The sequence below is a fragment of the Leptodactylus fuscus genome, chromosome 7, assembly GCF_031893055.1.
Source record: "Leptodactylus fuscus isolate aLepFus1 chromosome 7, aLepFus1.hap2, whole genome shotgun sequence".
Taxonomy (NCBI): domain Eukaryota; kingdom Metazoa; phylum Chordata; class Amphibia; order Anura; family Leptodactylidae; genus Leptodactylus; species Leptodactylus fuscus.
In genome coordinates this window covers 74,797,358-74,823,128 of record NC_134271.1, presented here as the reverse complement: position 1 = coordinate 74,823,128, position 25,771 = coordinate 74,797,358, and the positions used below count along the sequence as shown (strand labels likewise).

The 25,771-nt window shown below is 40.7% G+C and overlaps 1 protein-coding gene across 1 annotated transcript in view; it reads right to left on the bottom strand.

Annotated features, from left to right (window-relative positions):
- Positions 1-7,132: 7,132 nt before the first annotated feature.
- The window catches only part of ZCCHC14 (zinc finger CCHC-type containing 14), a 62,796-nt gene continuing 44,157 nt past the window's right edge, over positions 7,133-25,771 (bottom strand). Inside the window, exons 11-15 of the mRNA XM_075282168.1 lie at positions 25,250-25,374; positions 20,035-20,178; positions 14,968-16,392; positions 8,419-11,347; positions 7,133-8,133 (exon numbers count right to left, since the gene is read on the bottom strand). Of these exons, the coding sequence (XP_075138269.1) occupies positions 11,292-11,347; positions 14,968-16,392; positions 20,035-20,178; positions 25,250-25,374 (1,750 nt within the window). The 3' untranslated portion in view covers positions 7,133-8,133; positions 8,419-11,291. The remainder of the gene's footprint in view (positions 8,134-8,418; positions 11,348-14,967; positions 16,393-20,034; positions 20,179-25,249; positions 25,375-25,771) is intronic.

The window sequence follows — 25,771 nt, the reverse complement described above, 5'->3', positions numbered from 1 at the left end:
TTTAAATATATGTGAATTAGTTGGATTCTGTTTGGTTAGTGTTTTCTTTATTGTGGTTTATGTTAATATTGTTACACATGATAAACTTGGCACGTTATATAAAGCTAATATTTTTACACCATTTGCTAGGATTTGGTCCTGAGGTGGAGCAGCCGTCATGGGACCACCTATCTGACAGCGTAATTATCATATTGGGTGCTGAAACCAACTGCACTAATTGCTCACGTATGGTGAGGACTAGAGATTAAATTCCATCTGCCCTGGAATACTTTATCATATTGAGTCATGACAACCCCAAAAACGTACTCCAGAATCTTTTTTTTCTCCCATGTGTTGCTAGGCTAGCATACATAGTATACTGTATTTGGTTAGAGTCCCGAGAAACCCCTTTCTGAAACTCCTCCCTTAGATGTCAGCACATGGATGCATAAAAGGACCTCTCATACAGAAGCATAACAATACAATCATAGAAATCTATGGGGCTCCATATTGCTGCTAGTGGAGAAGGGAGATCCCATACTGTGGCACACAGACAGTCTATGGTCTCACATACAGGATTCTTAAGCTCTGTTTACCATCTGATTGCATCCATTCACATCTTAGGTTGCTGACTGTGGTCTGCTTTTACCTTCCTCTGATCTAATCAGAACTTGTAACTTTTCATAATGCTCCCAGAATAACATAACACTTCAGTCTGTGCTTCAAGGGGATAGCTTCTTTAATGTCTACAGGCAATCCGCACGATTATGTGTTAAGTTCTCTAAGCAGTATTTCTTGACTGCTTAAATCCTTTATCATTAAAAGCTGATCCAGCAAGGCAAAAACATCCATTATTTCCTGACTTTAACCTTCATCTAAATTTTCATTCCTCTTTTCCAATCAGCGATTTGGGAGCCACATATGGCTTATGAGACCAAGCTGTGTGGTTTGTCATAGGCAACCATGGTCATGGTCATATGAACTGGTCACAATGTATGTATCTTGACAACATTGCAGGCATATCACACCATTAAATTTCAGGCTTTTATTTTTTTTATTCTATATGGTTTGATTTGCCTTCCATGCCATCTTGCACAGTTGAGCGTCTTTCTTGCCAGCACATTGGGGTATCCCAGACATTCACTCTTATTCACACTGTAAAAACAAGTGTGGTGATTAATTTAGCGATTTCTACATCCATGCCAACGATTCCACCAGCAAATCTGTCCAAATCAAATACCTGTTTTTAAAGACTATAAACTCACAGCTTTATGAAGTTAAAAGGGTTGTCCAGTTACAGCAGATGTTAGTTTGTATAATGAAAACTTCTATAATTATCCGATAAACTTTCTGTATCAATTCTTGACTGTTTTCTAGATTTCTTCTTGCTGTCATTCATTCTGCTTATTTCCAGCAGATGATTAAAAAAAAATAAAATCGGTCCATGGTCATGTGATGGACACACAAGTGCACAGCTCGTTACAGTCACAGCTCAGTAATCAGTCATCTGCCTGGTAACGAGCTGTGCACCTTGTCATCACACGACCATGGACTATTCATTACATGACTGACGGTTCATCACATGACCATGGACTGAATCTTATGTATGGGAGGAAAACAGAAGACAGCAAGTAGAGATCTACAAAACTGTGCGGAATTGATATAGAAAGTATAGAATATGGAAAATTGTATAACTTTTCATGATACAAAACAATAACATGTATTTGCTTGAAGGGCACAAAAGAAAATACAAAAGGACTCAATTATACAACAATTGTGCACTGACCTGTCACCATGTCCCCCACGCAGCCAACAAAATAATTTAAAATGGAGGTTAGGAATCTAGCAGATGCTGTAGACAATTTTCACATAAAGAAGCTGAAAGGAAAATGTTGGAAATGATCACTTCATTCATTCAGCTTCATAAAGGTATAGTTGATGGCATGAAGGAGCAATTGGAACAGATATAAATAGCCATAAAATAAAGTTTATTAAATTAGTCTTTAAAGGGGTTGTCCAGGCTAAACTTTTAAAGTTTAAATAAGTTGGGGGCAGTGAAAAAAAAAATACATACCGCTCCTCACCTGTTCCAGTTGCTCCATTGTCATTCCACGCCTTCTGGTTTGTTAGCTAACCCGGGTCTCTTACAGAGTTGTGCCACATGACCGCTGAGGCCAATCAGCGGCTTCAGCACAACGTCGGAAGACGCCGCGGTAGTCACTGTATTTTTTTTTCACTGCCTCCAACTTAGGTCTGGTTCACATCTGCGTTAAAACCATTTTGTTCCCTTATTCGCAATGAAATATGCGGAGCAAAAAGTCCTGCAAACAGCACTTTTCTCTCTGCATTTTTCATGTGGAAACCACACAGATCCCATTATAGTCTATGGGGTCTTTGCCTGGACAACTCCTTTAAATAAGTTCCAACTTGTGTAGCTTGTTCACTGGTGATATGGGCACTGATCACACAGTAAATCCTCAAATGGTAATCCTGGCAAAATATTCTCTAACAAATCATACTGGAGAGCACCACAGATTTCAAGACTAAAGATGCGGTATACAAAGAGTACACCTCTTTGGCACAGTGCACAGATTTCTGTTAGGGGCTGCCACTATGGAATATTATCTTCTTACAAACGCCAGCTACAAACTGTAGGGTGCCTGGCAGCACAGGTTCAACTACCCTGTAGTATTGTCACGAGATAACTAAAGCATTACATTCCATCCCCCCGAACTCTGTTCATGTGAAACGCAATAGAGAAAGCCCTCAGGTTGCATTCACTGGGCAGTAGTATGTCGTATGGCAAGAACCAGGCAACAAAACTGCAGGCAACTTACAAGAGTAACCAGTCTAAAGCGATTTTTATGTTTTATGTATATAATTTATGCTCTTTAGAAATAAATAGTTTTGCAACTACTTTGTGTTAAAATTTCTCATCATTTTCAAGACATCAATTTACTTTCAGAGAGTGGGAACATCAACCTGTTTACATTAAAGGGGTTGCCTGACCCAAAAATATTTTTCCAAACTGTACAGAATCTGTACCATCTGTGGGGTCTGCTGCACAGGTCAGATGCAAGGCGCTGCAATTTCCTGGAACCACTGCTATAATGTGGACAAGACTGCAGCACTCCCTGTCTACTAATACAACAAATGATCTGTGCACAGAGGTCTGACCGTCCCCTGGATTAGTCATTAGTGTGAAAAATCCTTTTGGGGTTGGAACCCCCCTTCAAGAGGCTGCAAACACTGTACATATAGCTAGTTATGATCTCAGTTGAGAACTGGATACAGTTATATCCAAACTAAACTCTAGTAACTAGAGTCTAGTAACTCTGAGTAAAACACAAGAGAGTGCTGTTATGTATGTTAGTATCTGTGGGTAATGTTCCTGGACTTGCCATTATTTTATACTGCCTCTTCAGATGCACCATGGCAAATAGAAATAATATGTGAATGTCATCTATACTTGCTAATCCATTCCAACCATGGCAGAATCAGTGGAGTGAAAGGTCCTCTTTCAGTCGAGAGACCAAGCTGTTTAGCTCACCGAGAATATCCTACACTGTTGAGAGACTATACCTGGTAATAATCCCAGCATCATTGCAAAACAAAGGCCTCTTGGAAGGTCAAGCATGATGTTAAAGGGAGCAGCCTCTATTGGGCTATATCACTGAGATTCTGTCTTCCTAATTACATCAGGGAAGACAAGCTTGCACATTCCAGTGAGCGCCCTCTATTGGTTTGCAACACTGAGGCACCTGACTTCCTAATTACATCATGGAAGACAGATTTGCATATTCTTCCCAGGATACAACTGTCAGATTAGCTATGTAAGGCTTTACTTCCTTTTATGAGCGGTCATTCACCGACACCAAGAAATACAATTCTTGAAAATGATGAGGAACTGGAACACAAGTTATTAGAAAGTTGTACAATTTTTGTAATTTTTGTTTTCCAAGACTTGAATATTTATGATCTAGCTAATGGTGCTGTGCTTGGTAGGCAGATAAGGCAGTACAGTGTTTGGCTCATTGGTGAAGGTGCTGGGTTTTACTACCTGTATGATATTGACAAGTCTTCAATATCACAGAACTGGAAACCCCTATTAGACTAAAGCCCCACGTAGCGAGCTGCAGCGAAAAAACAATAATCTGATCGCTTATATTATAAACTGCAATGAATAGTAAAACCCATTTATTTCTATTACATGCTGCCTATGTCATTACTATGATAATGACAAGCCTGGGAGCCTTCAGTCATGGCAACCGATCACTGCCCTCTAATGACATTTTGGAGGGCGGTGATCAGTAAAAGATGGTGCTACCTACACACTTTAGGTGCCATGGTCGCATTTATCTGCAGCAGCTTAAGTGTCAATAGCTGTGATCGATGTTGAAATCTGTCGTGTAGGGAGACTAATAACGTACATTGATTGTTAAAGAGAACCTTTCATGTCCTCAGGCACATGCAGTTTTATATACCGCTAGAAAGCAGACAGTGCAATGAATTCAGCGCACTGTCAGTTTTCCAGTCATGTGCCCAAGAGGCAGAGCTACTGTTGTCATTACCAATAGCTCTTCACTGTTCCCAGTTGTCAGGACTGTCAGGAACACCACTCCTGTCCATATCTCTATACTGTGAGGAGGCGTTCCTTACCGCCCAGCGATGACTCTGAGCAGTAAGGCACACCCGCCTTCTTCCTGACAGTACTTGCCCATAGACTAGTACTCAGGGAGGCATTCCTTATGGCACTGAGTGTAGCACTATACTGCGAGGGGGTGTTCCTTGCCCCCCCTCCTCCTGACTGTATTCGTCCATAGACTAGTAGTGGGGGGGGGGGGCGTTCCTCACCACCTAGCGTCATTGCTGGGCGGTAAGGAACGCCCCCTCACAGTATATCGCTACACACAGTACTGTCAGGATGGGTGTTCCCAGCTAGACTGTCAGGAACGCCCTTCTGACAGTGAAGCGCTATCAGTAACGGCACCAATGCCTCTCCCCCCGGGGCACATAATGGGAAAGCCAACAGTGCACTGAATTCAGCGCACTGTCGGCTTTCTAGCTGTATATAAAACCACATGTGCCCAAAGACATAAAAGGTCCTCTTTAAGGAGTTAACTGTAAGACTGGGTTCACACGGAGATTTTTGGAGTGGAAAAAAATCAGCTTCGGGAATTAGGAAATGGTCTTTTAAAGCGGTTTTTTACATGAGGCGATTTTTGTAGCGTTTTTTGAGGTATTTTTAGTTTTTGTTCTTTTTTCCCTCCAGCACAGTGTATGGACCTTGAAAAAAACGCTAGCTGTTTTTCCGCCTCTCATTGACCCCCATTGCTTTGTTCAGGTGGAATCTGCTTGAAGAAAGGTCATGTTGCTTCATTTTTCTGCTAGCGGATTACATAGGACTCTATTGTGAGGTGGTTTTGGACGCGGATGATTAATGTAAAACCACCCTAAAGCCTCAAACACAGGACCAAGTATGCAGGATTTTTTAATGGAAGGCGCTCAGCTTACACTCAGATGACATCAGAGTCCCTTTAGTATTTAATTCATTCCTATTCCATTCCGATATCACAGATCAGGACAGGACCTGCTTTATAGTTATCGGTATGGATAGTACACTTGACCGAGTGCAAGTAGCCTAAGGATTATATTATTTCTCTCCTCTATGTAATAGAGCATATAATACAAACCTTGCAACAGCCACCTCACCAATAACATTATACAAAACATTTTACATCTCTACATGTAATCTCTGTCTCAGTTCTGTAAGATAATACCTGTTCCATCCTTCCTAATCCTCTGACTGTTAAAAGCTGAGACTGTTGAACACTTGTCTATACACACAAAGAAAAAATAACCAAAGACATCCTGTAAGAAAAAAAGAAGAGAAAAAAAAGAAAGGGATTTTTTTTTCTTTATTCGCTTTTTTGTGCATTTCTGTATAAACCATATTTTATCTTCAGTACTTCGATAAAAACGTCATTTTAAAAATGTACAGTTATAATTCTTAACAAAGTATAATAAACGTAAAAAAATCCAATAACCAAATACACAACCATTTACATTTCAAAAGAGCGCATGAAATATTTACAGGAGGAACATGCACACCTTTGTAATACTGCAGGAAACCACTCAAATTTACCAAGAATGGCTCAAATTAATATAGTGTTTATGAAAACAGTTGGATTTTTTTTTTCCTTTTTCAATGTTCTACACCCACTGTGCCTGTGCTTATTTCAGGGGAGGAGTTAACATGACATCACACCATCATGGTGTCAATGGATAGGGAGGAAGTTTCAATTCAATGGCAAGCACTTTCCCAATATATGAAAAAAATGCATATATATGGTATCTATATACACATACACAGAATTGCGCAGAAGTCTTAGGCAAGTGTTGAAAATGCTGCAATGTAAGAATGCTTTCTACAATAGGTGGTTGATTATGTTAAATGACAGATATAAATTATGAAGTGAATGAACAAGAGAGAAATCTAAATCATAAAAACATTTGGCTTGACCACCCTTTGTTCTGGACATGACGATATGGCCCCCACAGAGCCTACATCGATAGAAGATCTGTGGTTAGTTCTCCCAAGATATTGGAAACAACCTCCCAGCCGAGTTCCTTTAAAAACTCCGTTCAAGTGTGTCTAGAAGAATTGATGCTGCTGTGAAGGCAAATGGTGGTCACACCAAATATTGACGGAATTTAGGTTTCTCTTTTGTTTTGTCTTCATTTTGTTAACTAACAAGTAAAACTATTAACACAAACTTACTTTGCAGCATTTTTTGCACAGCACTATGTGTATATCTATATGTTACAGACACAATTTTTTTTATTTTTTTTTTATGGCAAATAAAGATTAAATCAGATATAATGTCTATCATTCCCTCCACTCTCCGAAGCATACTGCTATAGACTTCCTGTTTATAGATCAACTTTGTGCTCACTGGACACAGCTCAGGAGTTTTAGGGTTCATGCACATAGCTATATCTGTAGCCTATTACAGCACTACCATTTATGGAGCTAGCATTTTGCGGCACCATATCTCTAGCTCCCTGGAACCAAGAAGCAAAGCTCCCTTATACCACTATAATATGGTATAAGATAGCGCCCCCCCCCCCCCCCATTCCATCATACTCACCAATGCTCGCATCCTGTTCTTCTGCTGGGCATCGCTTCCTTCAAAAGGGAGCTGAACCCAGCACAATAGAATGCTAGCAGAAGTGAAGAGAAATAGGTGTTCTATTGCGCATACGTGGTAGGCCAGCTGCTTCTCTTCGTTTCTGCTGGCGTTCTATTGTGCAGGCATCATCTCCAGCTCCAAGGTGCAGACAGAAGAAGGGACAGCAGCACGAAAATAATCTCCAAGATGAGAAGACAGGTAAGTATGATGGAGTGGGGAGGGGGTTGGATGACTGAGTTAGTTAGCTAAGCAGGTGGGGCTAGGACCTAAGAGGGGGGATCTGAGTGAACTGCAATGCATGGTAGTTGAAGTCTAAGACAACAGGAAGCTACCCATGTAAACAAATGCAGAGACTACTATGAGCTTCCAGAGAAAGCCAAAAATCACTCAAAACACTGCTAAAGGTATTTGGATGCACTTATTAACCCACTGATAGCACTAACAGACCTTTTTTTAAAAATATTTTTTGTGCCGGAAAACGCCTTTAACCATTACAGCTATTATATAAAAAAGGGATGCCTTTGATGGGACAAATCCTTTAATATGTCCGGCTACTTGTCATGAAACCACAACTTCATGTGGCCACTAGTGATCGCACAATTATACTATATAATAGTGCGATCATTGGCAATCGCATGCAGACAGGATTTTGCCAGCACGAAGCCCCTGCTATATGAGAATGCTCCCAAAGAATTACATTCAGTTTCTTGACCCATTTGTACGGTTTACTGTGTATTTTGAGCAAACAAGTACTCTCCTCCTATGACAAATGACGCCTGTACAACTGGGCGCTTCGGTTCCATGATCAGCATTAAAATACCAAAGTGCTAAAGCAAAACAGAAGGTTTGCCAAATCCTAGGAGAAGTGCTTTCCTTTGCACACGGGCTGATATGAAGCACCAGCCATGAATGCAGAAACTGCATATGACTGAATGCAATAATTCCTTACATGATAAAAAAACTTTTTAAGTCTTCAGTAGGTGATACCTTTTTTAATGGCTAACTCATAATGATGACAGAATATGACGTTTCGAAGCTTCCTCTGAACTTCTTCTTCAGATATGAAGAAGAAGCTCAGAGGAAGCTTCGAAACGTCATATTCTGTCATCATTATGAGTTAGCCATTAAAAAAGGTATCACCTACTGAAGACTTAAAAAGTTTTTTTGTTTTTTTTTTCATATTTCATAACCACTGGCTAACACGGTACCAAAACAAACATTTTCCTTTTACATGATAAAGTATTACATAATCATTAATAGGGCAAACATTAAGGTGCAAATATACTGAATAAAAATGCCTTATAACTGTAACCCGAGAGATCTCTAAATACTTCTCAGCAATGTTCTCCTGATATACAGCTTGTAAAGCAGCAATGCACATGTTCTCTTCAGAGGCAGGATGAAAAAGAAAGCATGTGACCAGGAGATTTGTGTCTTTTTCCTTTTTTTGTACATTTTTGTGCACTGGCCATTCAAACATCAAATGGAAGAAAAAGGCATCAAACATTTTCCTTTTAAAAATAGACATATTTACATTACCGTATTATTCCTATGTCATTAAATACAATTCAAGTTTAGACAATTCTTTTCCTTTTCTTAAAACAAACGTTTGGCTTTCAGCGCACGAGTAGGCCGTGTGAAAAAGGCCATCTTGTATATTATTTAAAAAAATTTTAAAAAAAAGGTGGTGGCAGGGGTAAACATTTAAAACCCACGTGTACACTGTCCGATGATGTGAATGCTGTCTATTACAATATATTAAGGCTTAGTGTCTTTATAACTTGTCCCCTTCTCAGAATAATGTCTTTATATTCTTGTCTTGATTTTTACAGCATAAACATACATAACTATTGTATATTGCCCTATACCTGGACAATCCTTCCACTTAACCAGTGTTAAATCCCACATGTAGGTAATAATGAGGTCTCGTATCCTCTTGATAGCGCTTCAATAGGACACAGACATTTGCATAAATACACCTCTCTCTTTATGGTATGTTCTATCTGTCAAATAAACAAAAAGGGGAAAATGTAGCAGGCGATGCGACCCGCTGGTCTAGATCAGTGGCCATTTATGGACTCTGAGTAGACTGTACAGACTAGAAATTGTTGAATATGTTGAATATTTGTATATTTGATAGATTGTACATGAAGATGTCATAATGAGAGAGATGTATTTATGTAAATGCATGCGTCCTATTGAAGTTTATGTACAGCGCTATATATGGAGAGCGGGGCCTTATTATACAGGCCAATTATCCGCCTGTGCCCTGCTTAATTTTGCCTTTAATGTTTTGTTCTTTAATTGACAATTGATTTATACATTTATATTGTGATCACCATGAATAAATGATATACCAGGGCTTGCTTTAAAAGTACATCTAGTACATATAACACTAAGATAATAACTCCCTGTGTGGTGCATTGTGGGCAAAGTAGTGTTTATATCAGGCAAGTCTCATGTGTGACCATAGGGAAAAACAAACAAAAATAAAACACAACGCACCACAGTCGCACATGTTTTGTTCAGACACTCATGTGTGGTGTGAGGTCATACAATAGTAAATGTCTGAATGCAGATCTAGAGGTGACTGGAGGCGACTGACATTAGGTACCCCAAGGTCCATAAAGTCTTCAAGTTTACTCAACATTATAGTTAGATTATAAAACAATATTCAAGAGCAAAACTACATGTTAGTGTCATGGCTTCACTTGGTACATTCACTTCTCTGCATTAGGCTTCATGCACACATCAGAAACACGTGGAAAGAACCTTAACATCAGCCTGGGGTGCAACTACAGCTCCATATTGTAGTGGAGCTACATTTTTCCCTAGAAGCAGTATCTCCTTAAGACAGTGTTCAATGGAGCATGAGGCACAATACAGATTTCTTTTGGCGCTGTTCAACAAACCTCTGTAATACAGCCATGTACATGAACCCATAAAAAAAGTGGTTCCTCTATCGGAACCAACAAAGAAAATACAATGTGATCATCTCTACACTGAAGATAGGGTTAAGAATATTCTGACTTTTTTTTTTGTAGTGTTTGCACTGCATAAACCCACAGCAGAACAAAATTTTGTGACAATGTGAGACTCTTGTATTTTCAGGACTCTCAGAGTCAAGTATGTAACAAGAGTTTAAGGTTCCAAGTAGGAAACAATCATTAGTAGCCTTTTGGGTCTCCTCTGCACATTGCTTGAATCTTTGGTTTCGCAAGAGCCACCATTCATGGAGTCGCTGCAGCAATCACGGACTTAGTGCTAAATGTTTTTTCACCAGGCGGTGGCTTCAGCAATACTTTAAGGTTATGGGAAAAGAAAAAAAAAGTCTTGCATTGAATCTCTGGGAAATTGGTTTACAATAATTAAATAAAATCTATAGTTAAATCGACACCATAAACCCAAGATGCGAGAATATCACATGACATCTGCTGATAGTCGAGACGTACTGTTTACAGCCCTTGGATATAAGTCCTCAGCACAAATAATACTGTCTGGTTCAGGGTCGTCACTTGTGTTTTTCTTCATTTTGGGGAGACATACACTCTCCATATGTAACAGCAATCCAATGAAATATAAAGATACATACAAAAAAATTAAAGTGCAAAATTTCTCATAGATGAAGTTTAAAAGGAGTTTACTGCGGAGGAAGAAGGATTCAGAATTTAGTCTTCTGACAGACGGTCCAACATTTTGTTTATGCCAGAAAATTTCTAGAACAAAAAAACGAGTATAGTCTTCCCCTAGTGCAATCTACAAGAATCCAAGTGATTACTTCCTGGCGATGAACAGACACGTCTCAGGACCGTTACCTCTTACAATTTACCTTGATGTTTATTGTAGCTGCCCTAAAAATTTTAGAAAGCGCTAAAAAACAAAAAATAAGAACATAAAAACAAGTTCTTCACCAGTGAAACCGTTTTCTCAACATGTCCTATAAAACTTGAGGTTCACACAGGCCAAGGTCATTGTGTCGCCATTAAGATTAACAAGATACTGGAAGCAGAATTTGGCAAGAGAGAAACATCAACCCTGAAGGTATTTCACTTCAGCCTGGATAAAACTAAAGCACCTTTAGATGAGAAAAGCAGGGTCAAGAGGCTGAGGTCCAGATAGTTAATCGGCAGAGTCCAGGCCGTCTGATGGTGGAGCGAACTTAAGACGGAAAGTTCCTGGATAAAAAGGAAAACACAAAGTGAGTGATGACAGAGACATTGATTACGTCAAATACACAGACCCTAAGCTTAGCCATTTACTAGAGAAAAACTGGTTTCCGGTGTATAGGATTCATTTACCATATGGACAGGGATCCGTGACTATAAAAAAAGAAGTCAAATGACGCACTGGAAAGTTTCCACCACTACCCTCTCCCCAATTTATACACACGCTGCACCGACATATAACAGTCCTAAGAAGCCAAGCCAATCACAAGCTTAGCCTTTTATAGGGTCAGCCTCCCCATATAGATACATTTTATTGCAAAGGATGGACATGTTTATGGCAATACTATTCAGTAGCATAACTATAAGTCCTTATTCATATGATGTGTCATTGTTTTGACAGCCAGCACAAGGCCCCATAAATATTAATGGAATAATTTAAGAGACAATTTTTTTTTTTTTTTTTTACAACCCATATGACCAATCCAAATAGAACCTGTCATTTCCAGGACTGAGTTCACAGATCCTTAGACTAAAGTCTATAAGGGATCCATGAAAACTGGTTGGTAACACTCTGGTGGATACTTGGCCATCAAAAAGGTACATGGCAGTAACAGAGAGAAGACCACTCATCTTTAACAAAAACGCAACATGCCAGCTTTTTTTTTTTTTTTTTTTTTTTTAAAACCATGCACAGTAGTCATCGGAGTAGATTCAAAATCTGCTGGCATCTGTATCCAACATCCTTTTACTGTTTCTGCAAAAGACAGAGCTCATATTACTACTGTATATATACACCCACCAGGATCTTACACTGTGAAGGCGATATAGTCACAGATGCTGAAAACTGCAACAACTGCTAACGGGGGCATGGTGGCCTGACAGACTATGATCCTTACAGACAACCATGGTGTGGGTCAGTGTGCTATTCATGTATTTCACTGATAGCACACAGACCCATTCTTTTCTATGGGCCCATACACATGACCGTAATTTGTAAGCAACCGTAATACATAAGCAAAGGTAGAGCCAAAAATAATAAATATCCAAATGCACACAGTAAAAACTGGTCAAAAGCTTCGTGGCTTGATTCATACATCCCTCTTGCGGCATAAATACCAATATTACAACCACAGTCAACAGTTCACCAATTGTCCCTTGAATACTGGATATAGGGGCTTACTATAAGATTTTGTATATCTGGATATTTACCTGTATCACATTGATTTACTTTGCAAGTCCCCTGAGGAATTCTTCTGGCATCTATATATTTAATAGTTCCACAAAACACATTTAATGTGTTAGTATCATAGTTGTCCTAGCAATGCTCTAAGCACTGTATTGCCAATATGTACATATGTAGTATATGCCAAGGAAAGGGGAGGTCAATTCATATAGTGGTTGATCTGCTTTTATCACCTACAACATTGGAGGTTTAATATGAAAGATGAGATCTTCAGCACCGATATGATACCAAAATTGCAGTTCTAGCTTTAAAAAACAGCAGTATTAAAAATTATTTTATTATATTGTTATAGACACAGCAGGAAATAGGATGTGTATGTGCAGTGTGAACTTTCAGCTCTCGTATGCCACCAGAACCACTGAGTAAGGTGGCATAGAACCAGACACACAACTATTGAAAGTGACCCCACTTCTTTAGCACCTGTTACTCTATACATAATGACGATACACAAGACGTTTTAAAATAATAACCTAAAAAAGAACGTGCTCTACTTACGGATCATGCACCCTGGGCGGGCATTCAGGGTGTATGAAAAAATATGCAAGAGCGTGTCAGCTCACTTACGTGTCCCGGATAATGATCAGATATGGTATCCACAATGAATGATCCTGTGTTTCAATCCTTTGCAGTTGGTGCGAATTGCACGGAAACCAGCCCCTCAGCCCGGGGTAAATAGTGAAAAATTCAACGATGTATCCAGCAAAACACTTTCTTATTTAAAACATAGCCTTTAATTCGAAATATCCAGAGTAAAACAAACTTGATAATTATATTTCAAAAATGGTACATGATGGCAGATGGAGAGAACGACGTCTGGCTGACGCATTTCGGAGCACTAAGGGGGCTCCTTACTCATATGAGTAAGGAGCCCCCTTAGTGCTCCGAAACGCGTCAGCCAGACGTCGTTCTCTCCATCTGCCATCATGTACCATTTTTGAAATATAATTATCAAGTTTGTTTTACTCTGGATATTTCGAATTAAAGGCTATGTTTTAAATAAGAAAGTGTTTTGCTGGATACATCGTTGAATTATTCAGGGTGTATCTTCATCTTCGTCCATGCCTCTTCTTCTTCCGATGCCCTCCGGTCACGTCCTCCTCCGGCGCTCGTAAACTGACACTGATATAAAAAAAATAGGCTGGGAGCATGCGCAGTAGCATGCGGCTTCTACTACGGCTACAGCGCATGCGCCCAGGCTATTTTTTTTTTATCAACGTCCGTTTGCGAGCGCCGGAGGAAGACGGGACATCGGAGGAAGAAGAGGCGTGGATGAAGACACACCCTGAATGCCCGCCCAGCGTGCACGTTCGGTAAGTAGATCACATTCTTTTTTAGGTTATTATTTTAAAACGGGGGGGTAGTTTAATATAACTTTTACGGTGCCTGAATAGCCTTTTTAAAGGCTATTCACGCATATGTGGGGCTCTATCAGCATGATTTTGCTGATAGAGCCCCTTTAAAAAGTCAACAAGACAGGAGAGGGCTTTAATCTTGAGTTTTAGAACCAGAAAAGCATCAGCAGATTCCGCCCAGATACTCCGCCTGCTCACTGTATTCAAAGAGAAACAAAAATTGGAGTAGGGCACTGAAAAAAACATAAGCGTCTTGCTAGATTTTGTTGCAGAGTCCGAGGCTTAAGACATCCTATTGATTAGGCCCATTCATCTCAATCAGTGGCAGAAAATAAAGAGGAGTCTGAAGCAGATGTCCACATCAAATTCCTATTCATTTTCTGCTGAATGAGCATAACCTTAGGGTGTGTTCACATGGAGGAATATGTCACAGATTTCACCCTCAAATCTGGGGCAGATTGCTCCCGGAATCCACGTCCCATGGTTTTCAGTGGGTGGCAGAGATCACAGCAGAACGCGGAAAAAAGAAGCGTCCTGCTCGATGTTGCCACAGAGTTTCGGCTCAATGCTACCTGTTGATTAGGCACATTCATCCAGGAGTGGACTGCTAATGCACTGCATCAGAATCCGGTCGCGGCTAGACCATGTGCGAAATGCCGGCGGCAGAAAATGAAGAGGAATTCCTCTTCATGTTTCGCCTTGTAAACGTACCCTTACAGCCAATGATGATGTATGAACACTCAGCTCATTCAGTCTGCATCTATAATTCTATCAGCTATTTAGACCATTTTTCTAATACTATGAAGAATCCAAACAAAGGAACAAAAGAAGCTAGTATAAACTGAACTCTAATAAAATATGGTGAAGAATTAACGAAAAGATGTTCAAAGGAAGTTGTGCCTAGATCCACAGGACACTGCAGAGAGTGATTCTGTTTAAAGAAATTACATATAAGAGTCCTGCTATTGTAAGAAGGTTGACAAAAATTGTAAGCATGATGTACTGAGCACATAAAGCTATAGCTGCCAAGTTACCTTGCTGATTAAAATCCATTGATGGCTGCTTACAGTCCTGAGCACGGTGGCCACTGACCCCACAGTTATAGCATGAAATGTTCCCACTCTTTTTGTGAGTTGTGCCATTAATAGTTCCCATCATGCCCTGAGGCTGGTACACCCCTGCTGTGCCAGTTATAAAGTTCTGCATTGGAGGCAAGGAAAAGCCAGGTTGCCCTGTCAGCATAGAGTCTGGGTTCAAGCTGTTATTGTACGGTGTGTGCACTACAGGAAAAGAGCTGCTGTTGTTGTATTGCTGGGTGTTAATATAACTGTTATTGCACATTGGGCTAAAGGGCATAAGAGAGAATGGAAACATTGAGGGAGTTGAAAATTGATGCTGGAAGTAGTTGCCATAATTGACAGTAACACCTCCAGACCCACAGCTGCCACTGCAGCCACACGAACTACAGACTGTACACCCTGCCTGTGATGGCCCCGGCTGCTGCTGATGGTGTACATGGTGGTGGCTTGGAGTCTGACTGGAAATCTGAATGTTCATGGTTGGCGCATTGCCGCTGCCACTATAGTAGCTGTTGTCAGATGTGGAGGAAATTGTAGGGCTCGAGCTGGGGACAGGGCAGCTGGGGAGGTTTGTCACATTACTATATGACGTTGAGGCATGGTTGCTGGAAGTGGTATTGCTGTTTGCACAGAAATTGCTGGGCATCTGGGCTACAGGCATGCCACTCATAGCAGAAAAGGCAACTTTGGTATTGGCTGTATACAGAACACTTCTGGGGTTTATTATTGCAGGAGAGACACTGGTGCAAGTGATTTGTCCGACCACAGAAGAATCAGAGGATGATACGAGAAGCTTCACGGGTGTGCGGGTCACCTGGAAGACTGGAGTAGATGGCATGGTGGTTGGGACGCTGCTTTCAACCAGAAGAGCTGGCGGTTGAATTGGTTTTATCGTCCTCTCGCCAGATAAAGTATTACCAACTTTGGCCCGAACACCAAAGCTTACAGTCTGTTGTACAGAGCTGCTGTCAGGAATTATGGAAAGTACCTGACCAGGCTGTAATGGGCTGGATGAAGCTTTAATGTCCAGAAGCACATTGCCAAAGCTCTTCTCTATTTTTATGCCACTTCTAGATCCAGGTGAAGCCTTATTCCTTTCTTCTGAAGACAACAGAGTATGTGGAGATGCCTGGAGAATTTTAATTTCTGTGTTGCCCCGGTCTGATTTGTGCAAAGTGTTCATGAGGTGCAGAGGAGTAATGTGAGAGGGGGCCCCACTTAAAATCTGAATTGGTGCTGGGTGATGGCTTGTAGGGCTGGAACCACTGTCATTTTGCACCGGTAGAACCTGAGCTGTTGGGCGAACTGAACTCGATGTGAAGTGATTCACCAGCAAGACAGACTTATCTTTCTCTGCACAATCCAAGTGCCTCCCAAGACCTATAAAACAAATAGGGTCAAACAGTCTGGTATATAAATGGATAAATCAAAGCCCCATGAAACCAGATAAGGCACAACTTGAAAATGACCAATAACTCTAAAAGGGATGGGCTTATATCAGGTATATCTTATTACAGTACAGCAGTATTATAACACAAGCAGTTGAGATTAGTCAGATTTTATTACAGTACAGCACTATTATAAGCAGCACAGCTAATGCCAGTAACATCCCATTACAGCAAAACAGCCTTATAAGAAGAGAAACTTAAGTTCTGTCTTATTACACAGCAGTATTATAGTATATAGTATAGTATTATTAGTACAGCAGTATTATAAGAGGTTCAGCTGATCTTATTACAGTACAACAGATTTGTAAGAGAAGTAGCCGATATTATTGATGGAATATATGAAACTTTTTCTAGAGGTTCTCAACACTGGGGATAGTTCCAGTATTGAAGTTCCTATAGGACGCCAATAATGGTCTCTGCACACAATTCACACTCCTCTGCATATGTTCGCACGGTTGAATTTTTACTAGCTGAAAAATTTAGATTCAGAAATTTGAAGCTGAAATTTTTCCGACTGACCAAATTTTGCACAAGCTGGGCGGTATTCTTCCGACTCCCATTCACTTCAAATGAAATGGAGCATGAGGTTTACTTTTTCCTCTAGCTGAAGAAAAGAACACACCTCAGCCCTAAATTCAGTCATGTAAACATACCCTTAACAGTGTCTAACAACATTCTGACTGCCACTGTTGTACTTAAGTATAATTTCTAATCATGACTAGGGCTGGGCAATTCTGCTTAAAAATAAAATCTCAATTTTTTTCACGTTCATGTGCAATATTCTGTTTTTAATATTTGTTTAAAAAAAAAAAAACACCTAAAAGTTTAGTGATCTGGTACAGCAAGGAAGAGTCAGAAAAATTATGGATGGACTATACTAGACTCCGGGATGGGCCCAACATTGATTTCATGAGTTTGCTGAAAATCAGAATTGAGCTTTTTTTTGAAATGGCAAAGTAATCAGTTTAATTCGATTAGTTGCCCAGCACTTCCTGTGACCACCCATCATGGAAGAAGCACGCTGTAGCTGTGCATGTCAGACATGGTCAGCCCATGTTGCCTCCTGGTCTTGTCTCATCAGCCGCCTTTCATTTGCTGGATGCTGCCCTGGTAAAGTTTCGACCCTGTAAGGATCCAGTTTATAAACTACACTAGCATCTGCCCGCGACTTCGTCTGCGGTTGTTGTTGGCGCTTATGTTTAGCCAATTGCTGTTGTGGATGATCAGTCTGCTCCCGCGTCTCGGCTCTGCTACATCGTTGCATATTCGCAGCATACTCAGTTGTATGTACATCTCTGCATATGGAGAGTGTACTCAGCTGTGCTATAGCGCTGCCTAAGCTCTACTACATCTGGCCATTTGGATTAGAGGGATGTTCTTATGTCAGTGTCTGAGCAGCTTCTGTGTTGGAAACAGCTGAACGCATGTTGCAGAAATTTGCCACAGTTCGATCAGCCTGCTTCCGCGTCTCAGCTCTGCTACATTGCTGCATATGCATAGAATACCCAGCTGTATGTACATGTTTGCATATGGAGAGCCTATAGAGGTATGCTACAGCGCTGCCTAAACTCTGCTACATCAGGCAATTGTGATTACAGGGGTTTGGTTATGTGACGGTCTGAGCAGCTTCTGTGTTACAAAGGGCTGAACAGATGTTGCTGAAATGTGCCAAATTCTCCCCCTTCCCCATAAGAATGCAGAACACCACATTCCCTGTAGTACTGGCTGAAACGCTATATCCGATATAGTCCTCTTGCCCACACACAGCCTGCATGTTCTGTAGTCTCCTGATCTTCTATGAGACTCCATTTTCTTCAGCTTTCACACTGTTCAGCTTAATCCTATATAGCTCCGCCCACAAAATAGCATGTAGCTCCGCCCACCGCTTAGCATGATCCTATCTGATAATGACTGAAGGACCTGTGATGACCGCTTCACAGGTCCTTTAGTGTTGTGTGAACCTAAATTCCTTCACTGTGGTCATGTACAGGATAAAAAGTAGCCTATGTTTTAATCGGGGTTCCTATCTATGTATGTGGCACCTTTCATGCAAATCCGTTCAGCCGTTTTTGCGTGATTGAGGAACAAACATCCAAACACACAAACTTTCATATTAGTAGGATAGGATAGTAGGATTTCAGATTTATAATATTAGTAGGATAATATTAGTAGGATTTCACATTTATAACATTAGTAGGATAGGATAGGATTAGTAGGATTATGGCCAGACCAACATCCGAAGCATAATCAACTGCTACTAGGACATTACAGAACAAAATTACAATGTTAAAAAAAATATATACCTCTTATGTCACTTTTGTAGATTTAGAGAAAAACTCTGAAGTGACATGCAAATGAGCAAGTTGTTGCAATAAAGGTGGGCCTTAATCCCCGGGAGCACTGCTCAAGTAGGATGGGTGATGTCATAGCAGTGGGAGGATGGTACAGGCAGGAGATGGTAAGAGTCTGAGGTCTAAGCAGCAATAGCAGTGTCCCAGGGAGCTGAAGACCCTTATGCATGAACTTCCTCATCTTCATAACATTCAAAGTAGTTTTCCAAAACGTACATACGTGACCTATGGTATCATTGTCATGTGCTCTGCAACACAGTGGTGGCATTTGCTTTGAAGAGGTGGACTCCATTTAATAAATGTTATTCCTATTGGTCTTTTTCTATTGGTGTTCTCCATTTCACTAATGCTTATAAATCCTTTGCATACATGGGATCCATAATTGGTGTTGCACTGGATATATGTAACTATTGGATACAATGGGCACTGCTATAAATGTAACACATGCGGGAATCATCTGAATTATGCACATACATATACTGTATTACTAAACTAACCGAGAAAGCTTGCACAATAGAAAAAGACACGTCCTCCTAATATATAAAAAATAGCAACCAATCTTTAATAGCAAGCTATTAAAACACTTAAAAAAAAAAAGAAAAAAAAGACACAAAAGCTCACGCGACATCCCCAGACCATTTACTATAAATAACTTAATAAATGTGGCAGTCAGCTTGGCTAGGAAAACACATACCTATTGGTATTACCATGTAAAGTACATACAAGTGTCAAAATACATACTGTAGTGCTGTCCCTCATATGTGCTGCACTATGTAATAGCTGTAGTGTGAGGTAGAACTAAAGCAACAAAAAGGAATCATATGAATGGATGAAGCCCCACATGTATCGCTTCTCACAGAGGCTGTGGCAGGCGTATAGGGGTTTTCTGTATTAGGGTGACAAGTCTCTTTTTATATTATGCAAGCTTTCTTGGTTGGTTTCCTAGTACTGGAAATATGTTACATATTTCACTGAACAGAACTATAGTTATCCTGAAATGCCTGATAACAGCCATCAATAAAGGGAATCCAATAGCAAAGCAAAACCAGGTAGCACACAATTTTGTTATGTTGACCATTCAGAATGATTAACAACATTGAAGAAGTCTTGCTGTGTTTCAGTGTAGTCTTGAATGCACAGGGTATTTCTAATCTGTTTAAGTCACAAACATGATGAGTAAAAGATGTAGCGGCCATTTATTAAAATGACAGCAGATATCTTACGCCTGTCCATTTCCTCTGCACTATCAGAGCTCTCTTCTCGGGTTTGTAGTCCCATTGGGCTCGATGGCGAGCTGGAATACTCTGATGATGAGCTGCCTTCTTGAGGCATCTGAGAGGCTGAGGTCTCCACGTCTACAGACAGTTCTGGAAGACAGATAGATTTCTTAAGAAGAAAGTATTGCCAAATGAATTTATTTATTACAACAATATAGTGAAATACATAACTTTATACAAGCCATTTTTATTTTCTGATTGCAGATATCTTTAAAGAGGACCTTTCATCAGATCGGGCACATGCAGTTTTATATACTGCTGGAAAGCTGACAGTGCGCTGAATTCAGCGCACTATCGGCTTTCCCGATCTGTGTCCGGTGTAAAGCGCTATCGGTCCCGGTACCGTAGCGCTTTACAGTCAGAAGGGCGTTTCTGACACTTAGCCAGGGACGCCCTTCTGCCCAGCAGCGCCTATCGCGCTGTACTGTGTGAGCAGGGAGGAACGCCCCCCTCCCGCTCCTGATAATACTCGTCTATGGACGAGCTGTGTGAGCAGAGGGGGGGGCGTTAATCCCCTCTCCACAGTACAGTGCGATAGGCGCTGCTGGGCAGAAGGACGTCCCTGGCTAACTGTCAGAAACGCCCTTCTGACACTAAAGCGCTACGGTACCGGGACCGATAGCGCTTTACACCGGGCACAGATAGGGAAAGCCGATAGTGCGCTGAATTCAGCGCACAGTCAGCTTTCCAGCAGTATATAAAACTGTCTGTGCCCGATCTGATGAAAAGTCCTCTTTAATTCTATTGTCAGTGTATAATTGTGGAGGCTGCCATCTTTCTTGAGCTTCCACTCTGCTCTGCTAACAGCATTTAGTGATATGATTTACAGTATGAATATAGGCAACAAATCTGGAGAAAACTCACTAAGATATATTAAAGAGTTTTCTGGGCATGCTCTATGCAGGGAGGGGGAAGTAGAGAAGCTGTACCATCATCTATGGTCAACTACCTCCAACCAGTCCAGCTCTTTACATCATGTATTAGGTGCTGCTCCACTGATTTGGCAACCTTTTCCAAAAAAATCAATGCAGTTAGTACAGAGCCTAAATAGCATATCGGGCACCAAAAACTGTTAGGAGAGCAGACAAGGGGTTTGATTCTGCTCTCTGACACTGGCTGTCTCGGATTATAGGCCCCTGACCCAACTCTGCCCTACTGACATTACAAAACTTAAAGGGGTTGGCCACTTTCAGTCCAATATTGAGAGACAAATGTTATTGTTTGTAAAATAAAAAGTTATACAATTTTCCAATATACTTTCTGTATCAATTTCCTCACAGTTTTCTAGAGCTCTGCTTGCTGTCATTCATTCTGTTACTTCTAGTGGATAAAAGTCTGACCATGGTCATGTGATTTACGGTCCGTGGTCATGTGATGAGTACACAGGTGATTACCAGGCATTATTGTGTGATTATTGTGCTGTGAGTGTAACGAGCTGTGCACCTGTGTACTCATCACATGACCATGGACCGAAAATCACATGACCATGCTCAGGCTTTTATCCACTAGAAGTAACAGAATGAATGACAACAAGCAGAGATCTAGAAAACTGTGAGGAATTGATACAGAAAGTATATTGGAAAATTGTACAACTTTTTATTATGCAAACCATAACATTTGTCTCTCAATATTGGTCTGAAAGTGGCCGACCCCAAAACTATCTGATCTTGTGGCTCGGGAATTGTGGAGAAAATTTCCAACAGATTTTACTATATGGGTTTTTTGAGCCAAAGGCAGAAATAGAGCGAGCAGAAACGAGGAGTGTAAGAACTTCCTATATATTTCCTATTCCCTTTGTAGCCATTCTTGGCTTTGGCTCAAAAAACCTCAGCAAAATCTGCAACATAAAAAGCTGCGTTTTCGCAATGTGGGGCCTCATCCTTAACCAGGAACACCTGTCAATCTAATTAACAAACCAGTCTATGATTTATACTAGAACTCCTATAAGACATGAGAAATAAAACATTTTATTTTCAAAACTAAAACCTAAATGTTAATTTTGACTGCAGCAAAGAAAATCCCTACAGAATTGGAAAGTGGCATTCTAATATTATGCTTAGTGGTCAGAGTAAATCGCAGGATGTACCATATTTTTTGGACTATAAGACGCACTTTTTTTCCCCAAAATTTGGGGGGAAAAGAAGGGTGCGTCTTATAGTCTGAATGTGGCGCCTGGCATCCGCTGTACTAGAGAGACGGATGCCGGCAAGGGATAGATGCCGGGGCCTGAGACATCGCTGCGCTCCTCTGCCCTGCATGAAGCCAGCAGCGGCAGGAGTGATGCTATTTCGCTCCTCCGTCCCCCCGCCGTTGGCTTCATGCAGGACAGTGGAGCGCAGCGATGTCTCAGGCCCAGCACCTGTGCCAGCGTCTATCCCTCCCCGGCATCCGCCTCTCTAGTACAGCGGATGCCGGGTCAGTATCGGTGGCCCCTTCTCCCCCGGGGCCGGTCCCCACCGGCCCCGTACCTGTGAAGTTGCAGGCCGGCTCCTGCGCGGCGATATCGCAGGAGCCGACCTGTTCGGGTGACAGCCGGGAGCCTAATGAGGCTCCCAGGCCTGTCACTGCTGTATTAGTATTGCGGCTGGTCTCTATGACCAGCCGAAATACTAATAGACAAAATGTCCCATAGACGGCAATACAGTTGTATTGCCGTCTATGGGACTTGCAATCAAGTGACCGCAGGTTCAAGCCCCGGGGGGAATAAAATGGTAAAAAAAAAAAAAAAAAAAAAAAAGCTTTAAAAATATAAATAAAAGTTCTAAATCACCTCCTGTCCCTAGAAAAAAAATAAAAAAATAAAAAAAAATAATATATATATATATATATATATATATATATATATCTCATAAACCACACTCTATGCATCCCCGTACAGCTGCAGGGTCACCTGTCAATGTGGCCTTGCAGCTGTTGCAAAACTACAACTCCCATATATTAAATATTTTACCATTTTTTGCTTCAAAATTTTTTTCCCCTCTTTTCCTCCTCTAAAACCTAGGTGCGTCTTATAGTCCGAAAAATACGGTACTTATTTTTAATAGATGGTGACATCTATCTATCTATCTATCTATCTATCTATCTATCTATCTATCTATCTATCGAAAAAGGAAGCACTCCAAGGTAGTGAAAAAACAATGTGGGTTTATTCCAGCTGCAACGTTTAGGTCCTAAATGCACAGGATCTTTCTCAAGCAAAGCCATAGTGCACACTGCAAACTTTACATTATAGTACAAATTCTAATTTTTCAACAATTAGCAATCAAGTGTAATAAATATACATTTAGCAAAACCATTCATTATACAAAAAATATTAAATGTGATATTCAAGTACATCAATAAAGTGCATATAATAGTCTCAGAAAATATATGTAAAAAGTCAAACATATCCACCATAGATCTACACGACCAATTGATTAATTAGGTGAACATATGCCACACATATAAATATTATTTAATCAATAACTTCTATGATCTCAGCAGACTGTAACTAGTAACTCACCCCATGCTGTAAACTATTCACATGGCCAACGAGACACTACATGGTGTTTCTAGAAGTGTAATGGGCATGACAGGAACAGGGATATCAATATGTGTATAGCGCCTGGCTGCAAATGCACATTCCAAATCACTGCATGATGTGGGCATAGGTCACGTTACCACATGATAACTAGGTATCATGGTACTATAAAGAGTATTGAAGTACCATCTTAGGCTCCGTTCCCACGGAGTAACGCGCTGCTCATTTTGACACGTAAACACGTGTCAGAGTGAGCGCTGTAAAACAGAATCCCATTGCTTTCAAAGGGTGCAGTCTTACGTGCACTACACATTGAAATCAATGGGTTAAAAAGCTTCCATTGATTTCTATGTGTAGCGCGTGTAAGACAGCACCCATTGAAGTCAATGGGATTTTGTTTTACAGCGCTCACTCTGACACGTGTTTACGTGTCAGAATGAGCGGCACATTACTCCGTGAGAACGGAGCCTCAGAGTAGGAAAAATACCCCAAAACTCCTTATACATGGAAAAAAGTATATCTATATATAGATCAACTTACATGAGGGCCCAGGGAGGCTAGGAGTAAAGTTAAACCATAATATGCAAAAAATGAAAATAATAATAATAATAATAATAATAATAATAGAGGATAAATTCCAAAACAACTTTCATGTGCACATATAAAGAGGGTCTCTATCCTTCCCTGTACATTCAACCAGACATGGCAGGTGCCTAGTAACCCACCCAAGGGAACATAGGCACATACCACAGGGCAACACCTAGGATGTCCAAGGAGTCATCCAGTCATCCACATGCTAACGAGGGTGTCACATCCCACTCACTGGTCCTTGGGAATTAATCCCTTTTCAAGCAAAAAGAATATATTCCCCTATGAAAAAAGATTAAGCAAATTACCCCCCCCCCCCCCCCCAAAAAAAAAAAAAAAAATGTATAAAGAAATAAAAATAAATAAAATGTGGTAATTAAATATGGTTTACCCGCAGCCTGCAGCATTTTACAATCATAGCAGAGTGGATATGATTCTAAGGAATCCCATCCCCACTGTGTGGGAAAAAAGCGCAGCAGATATAAAAGCAGCAGAAAGTCCACAGTGGAAACTTTTGCTAACTTTCTATGAAAAGCACTGAGGGAAAAACCGCAGCGGCAACGCATTACATTTTTTCCCGCAGCACTTTTATTTTGGCTGCGGGACACTATGTGGGGTCTTAGCCTTAAAAGTTCTTTTTCTGCTGGAACGTTGCCTTTAAGAGCAGGGCTAGCAACTGGCACTAAATGTCAGCACTCACTAATTAGCGATGAATGAGATTTATCAGACTGTGAACGATTACTGATCTCATTAGAGTCACATAGCAAAGCAGGAACCTCTAATTCACACACGACACATGATGAGATATTGAAACAAAGAGGACAAAACCACAAAATCAGATAAATGGAAAGAACTGTGAGAAGTTTCTAATGTATACCTCATGTATTATCTGTAAGATTCTCAGTGGTAGCAAAATCAGTAGGAGAGATCCAAAGCTGATTGGACACAGAAATTTCCAGTCTGTAACATGTGCCTCAGACACAGACCACGATGCTGCTTATAACAGCATAGAAGCAATGACTATCCAGACAGCACTTTATGCAGCTTATTTACCTGTAGAGTGAGTGCAGAGGACATTTTGAACAGGGCCCACATGACTGGTTGGAGGAACCCGTGCAACTCCACTGCTGGTGAATGTACATGATGCTGAATTCAAACATCTTTTTTCAGACTTTTCTCTGATGAATAAAACACAAAATACAACAATGAAATATTTCCAAATACACATGTTAAGGCTAAGGCTGGTGCCCCACGGGCTGGAAATGCCGCAATTTGCCTACGGCATTATACAGTAATTGCAAAGTGGATGGGATTCATGTAAATCCTATGCCCACTTTGCGTTAAAATCCGCAGTGCGAACATGCTGCGATTTCCAAAACTGGCACGGTTTTAGAAATCGCAGCATGTCAATTATATCTATGGAAACGCCTGCGGCTTTCCATTAGATATAATGGTAACAGAAATTCCGTGGAGGAAAACTCTGTGAAGTTTCTGTTAGCCTAAGGCCCCACGTTGCGAAAACGCAGCTTTTTTGTTGCAGATTTTGTTGCGTTTTTTTTTTTAGTCAAAGCCAAG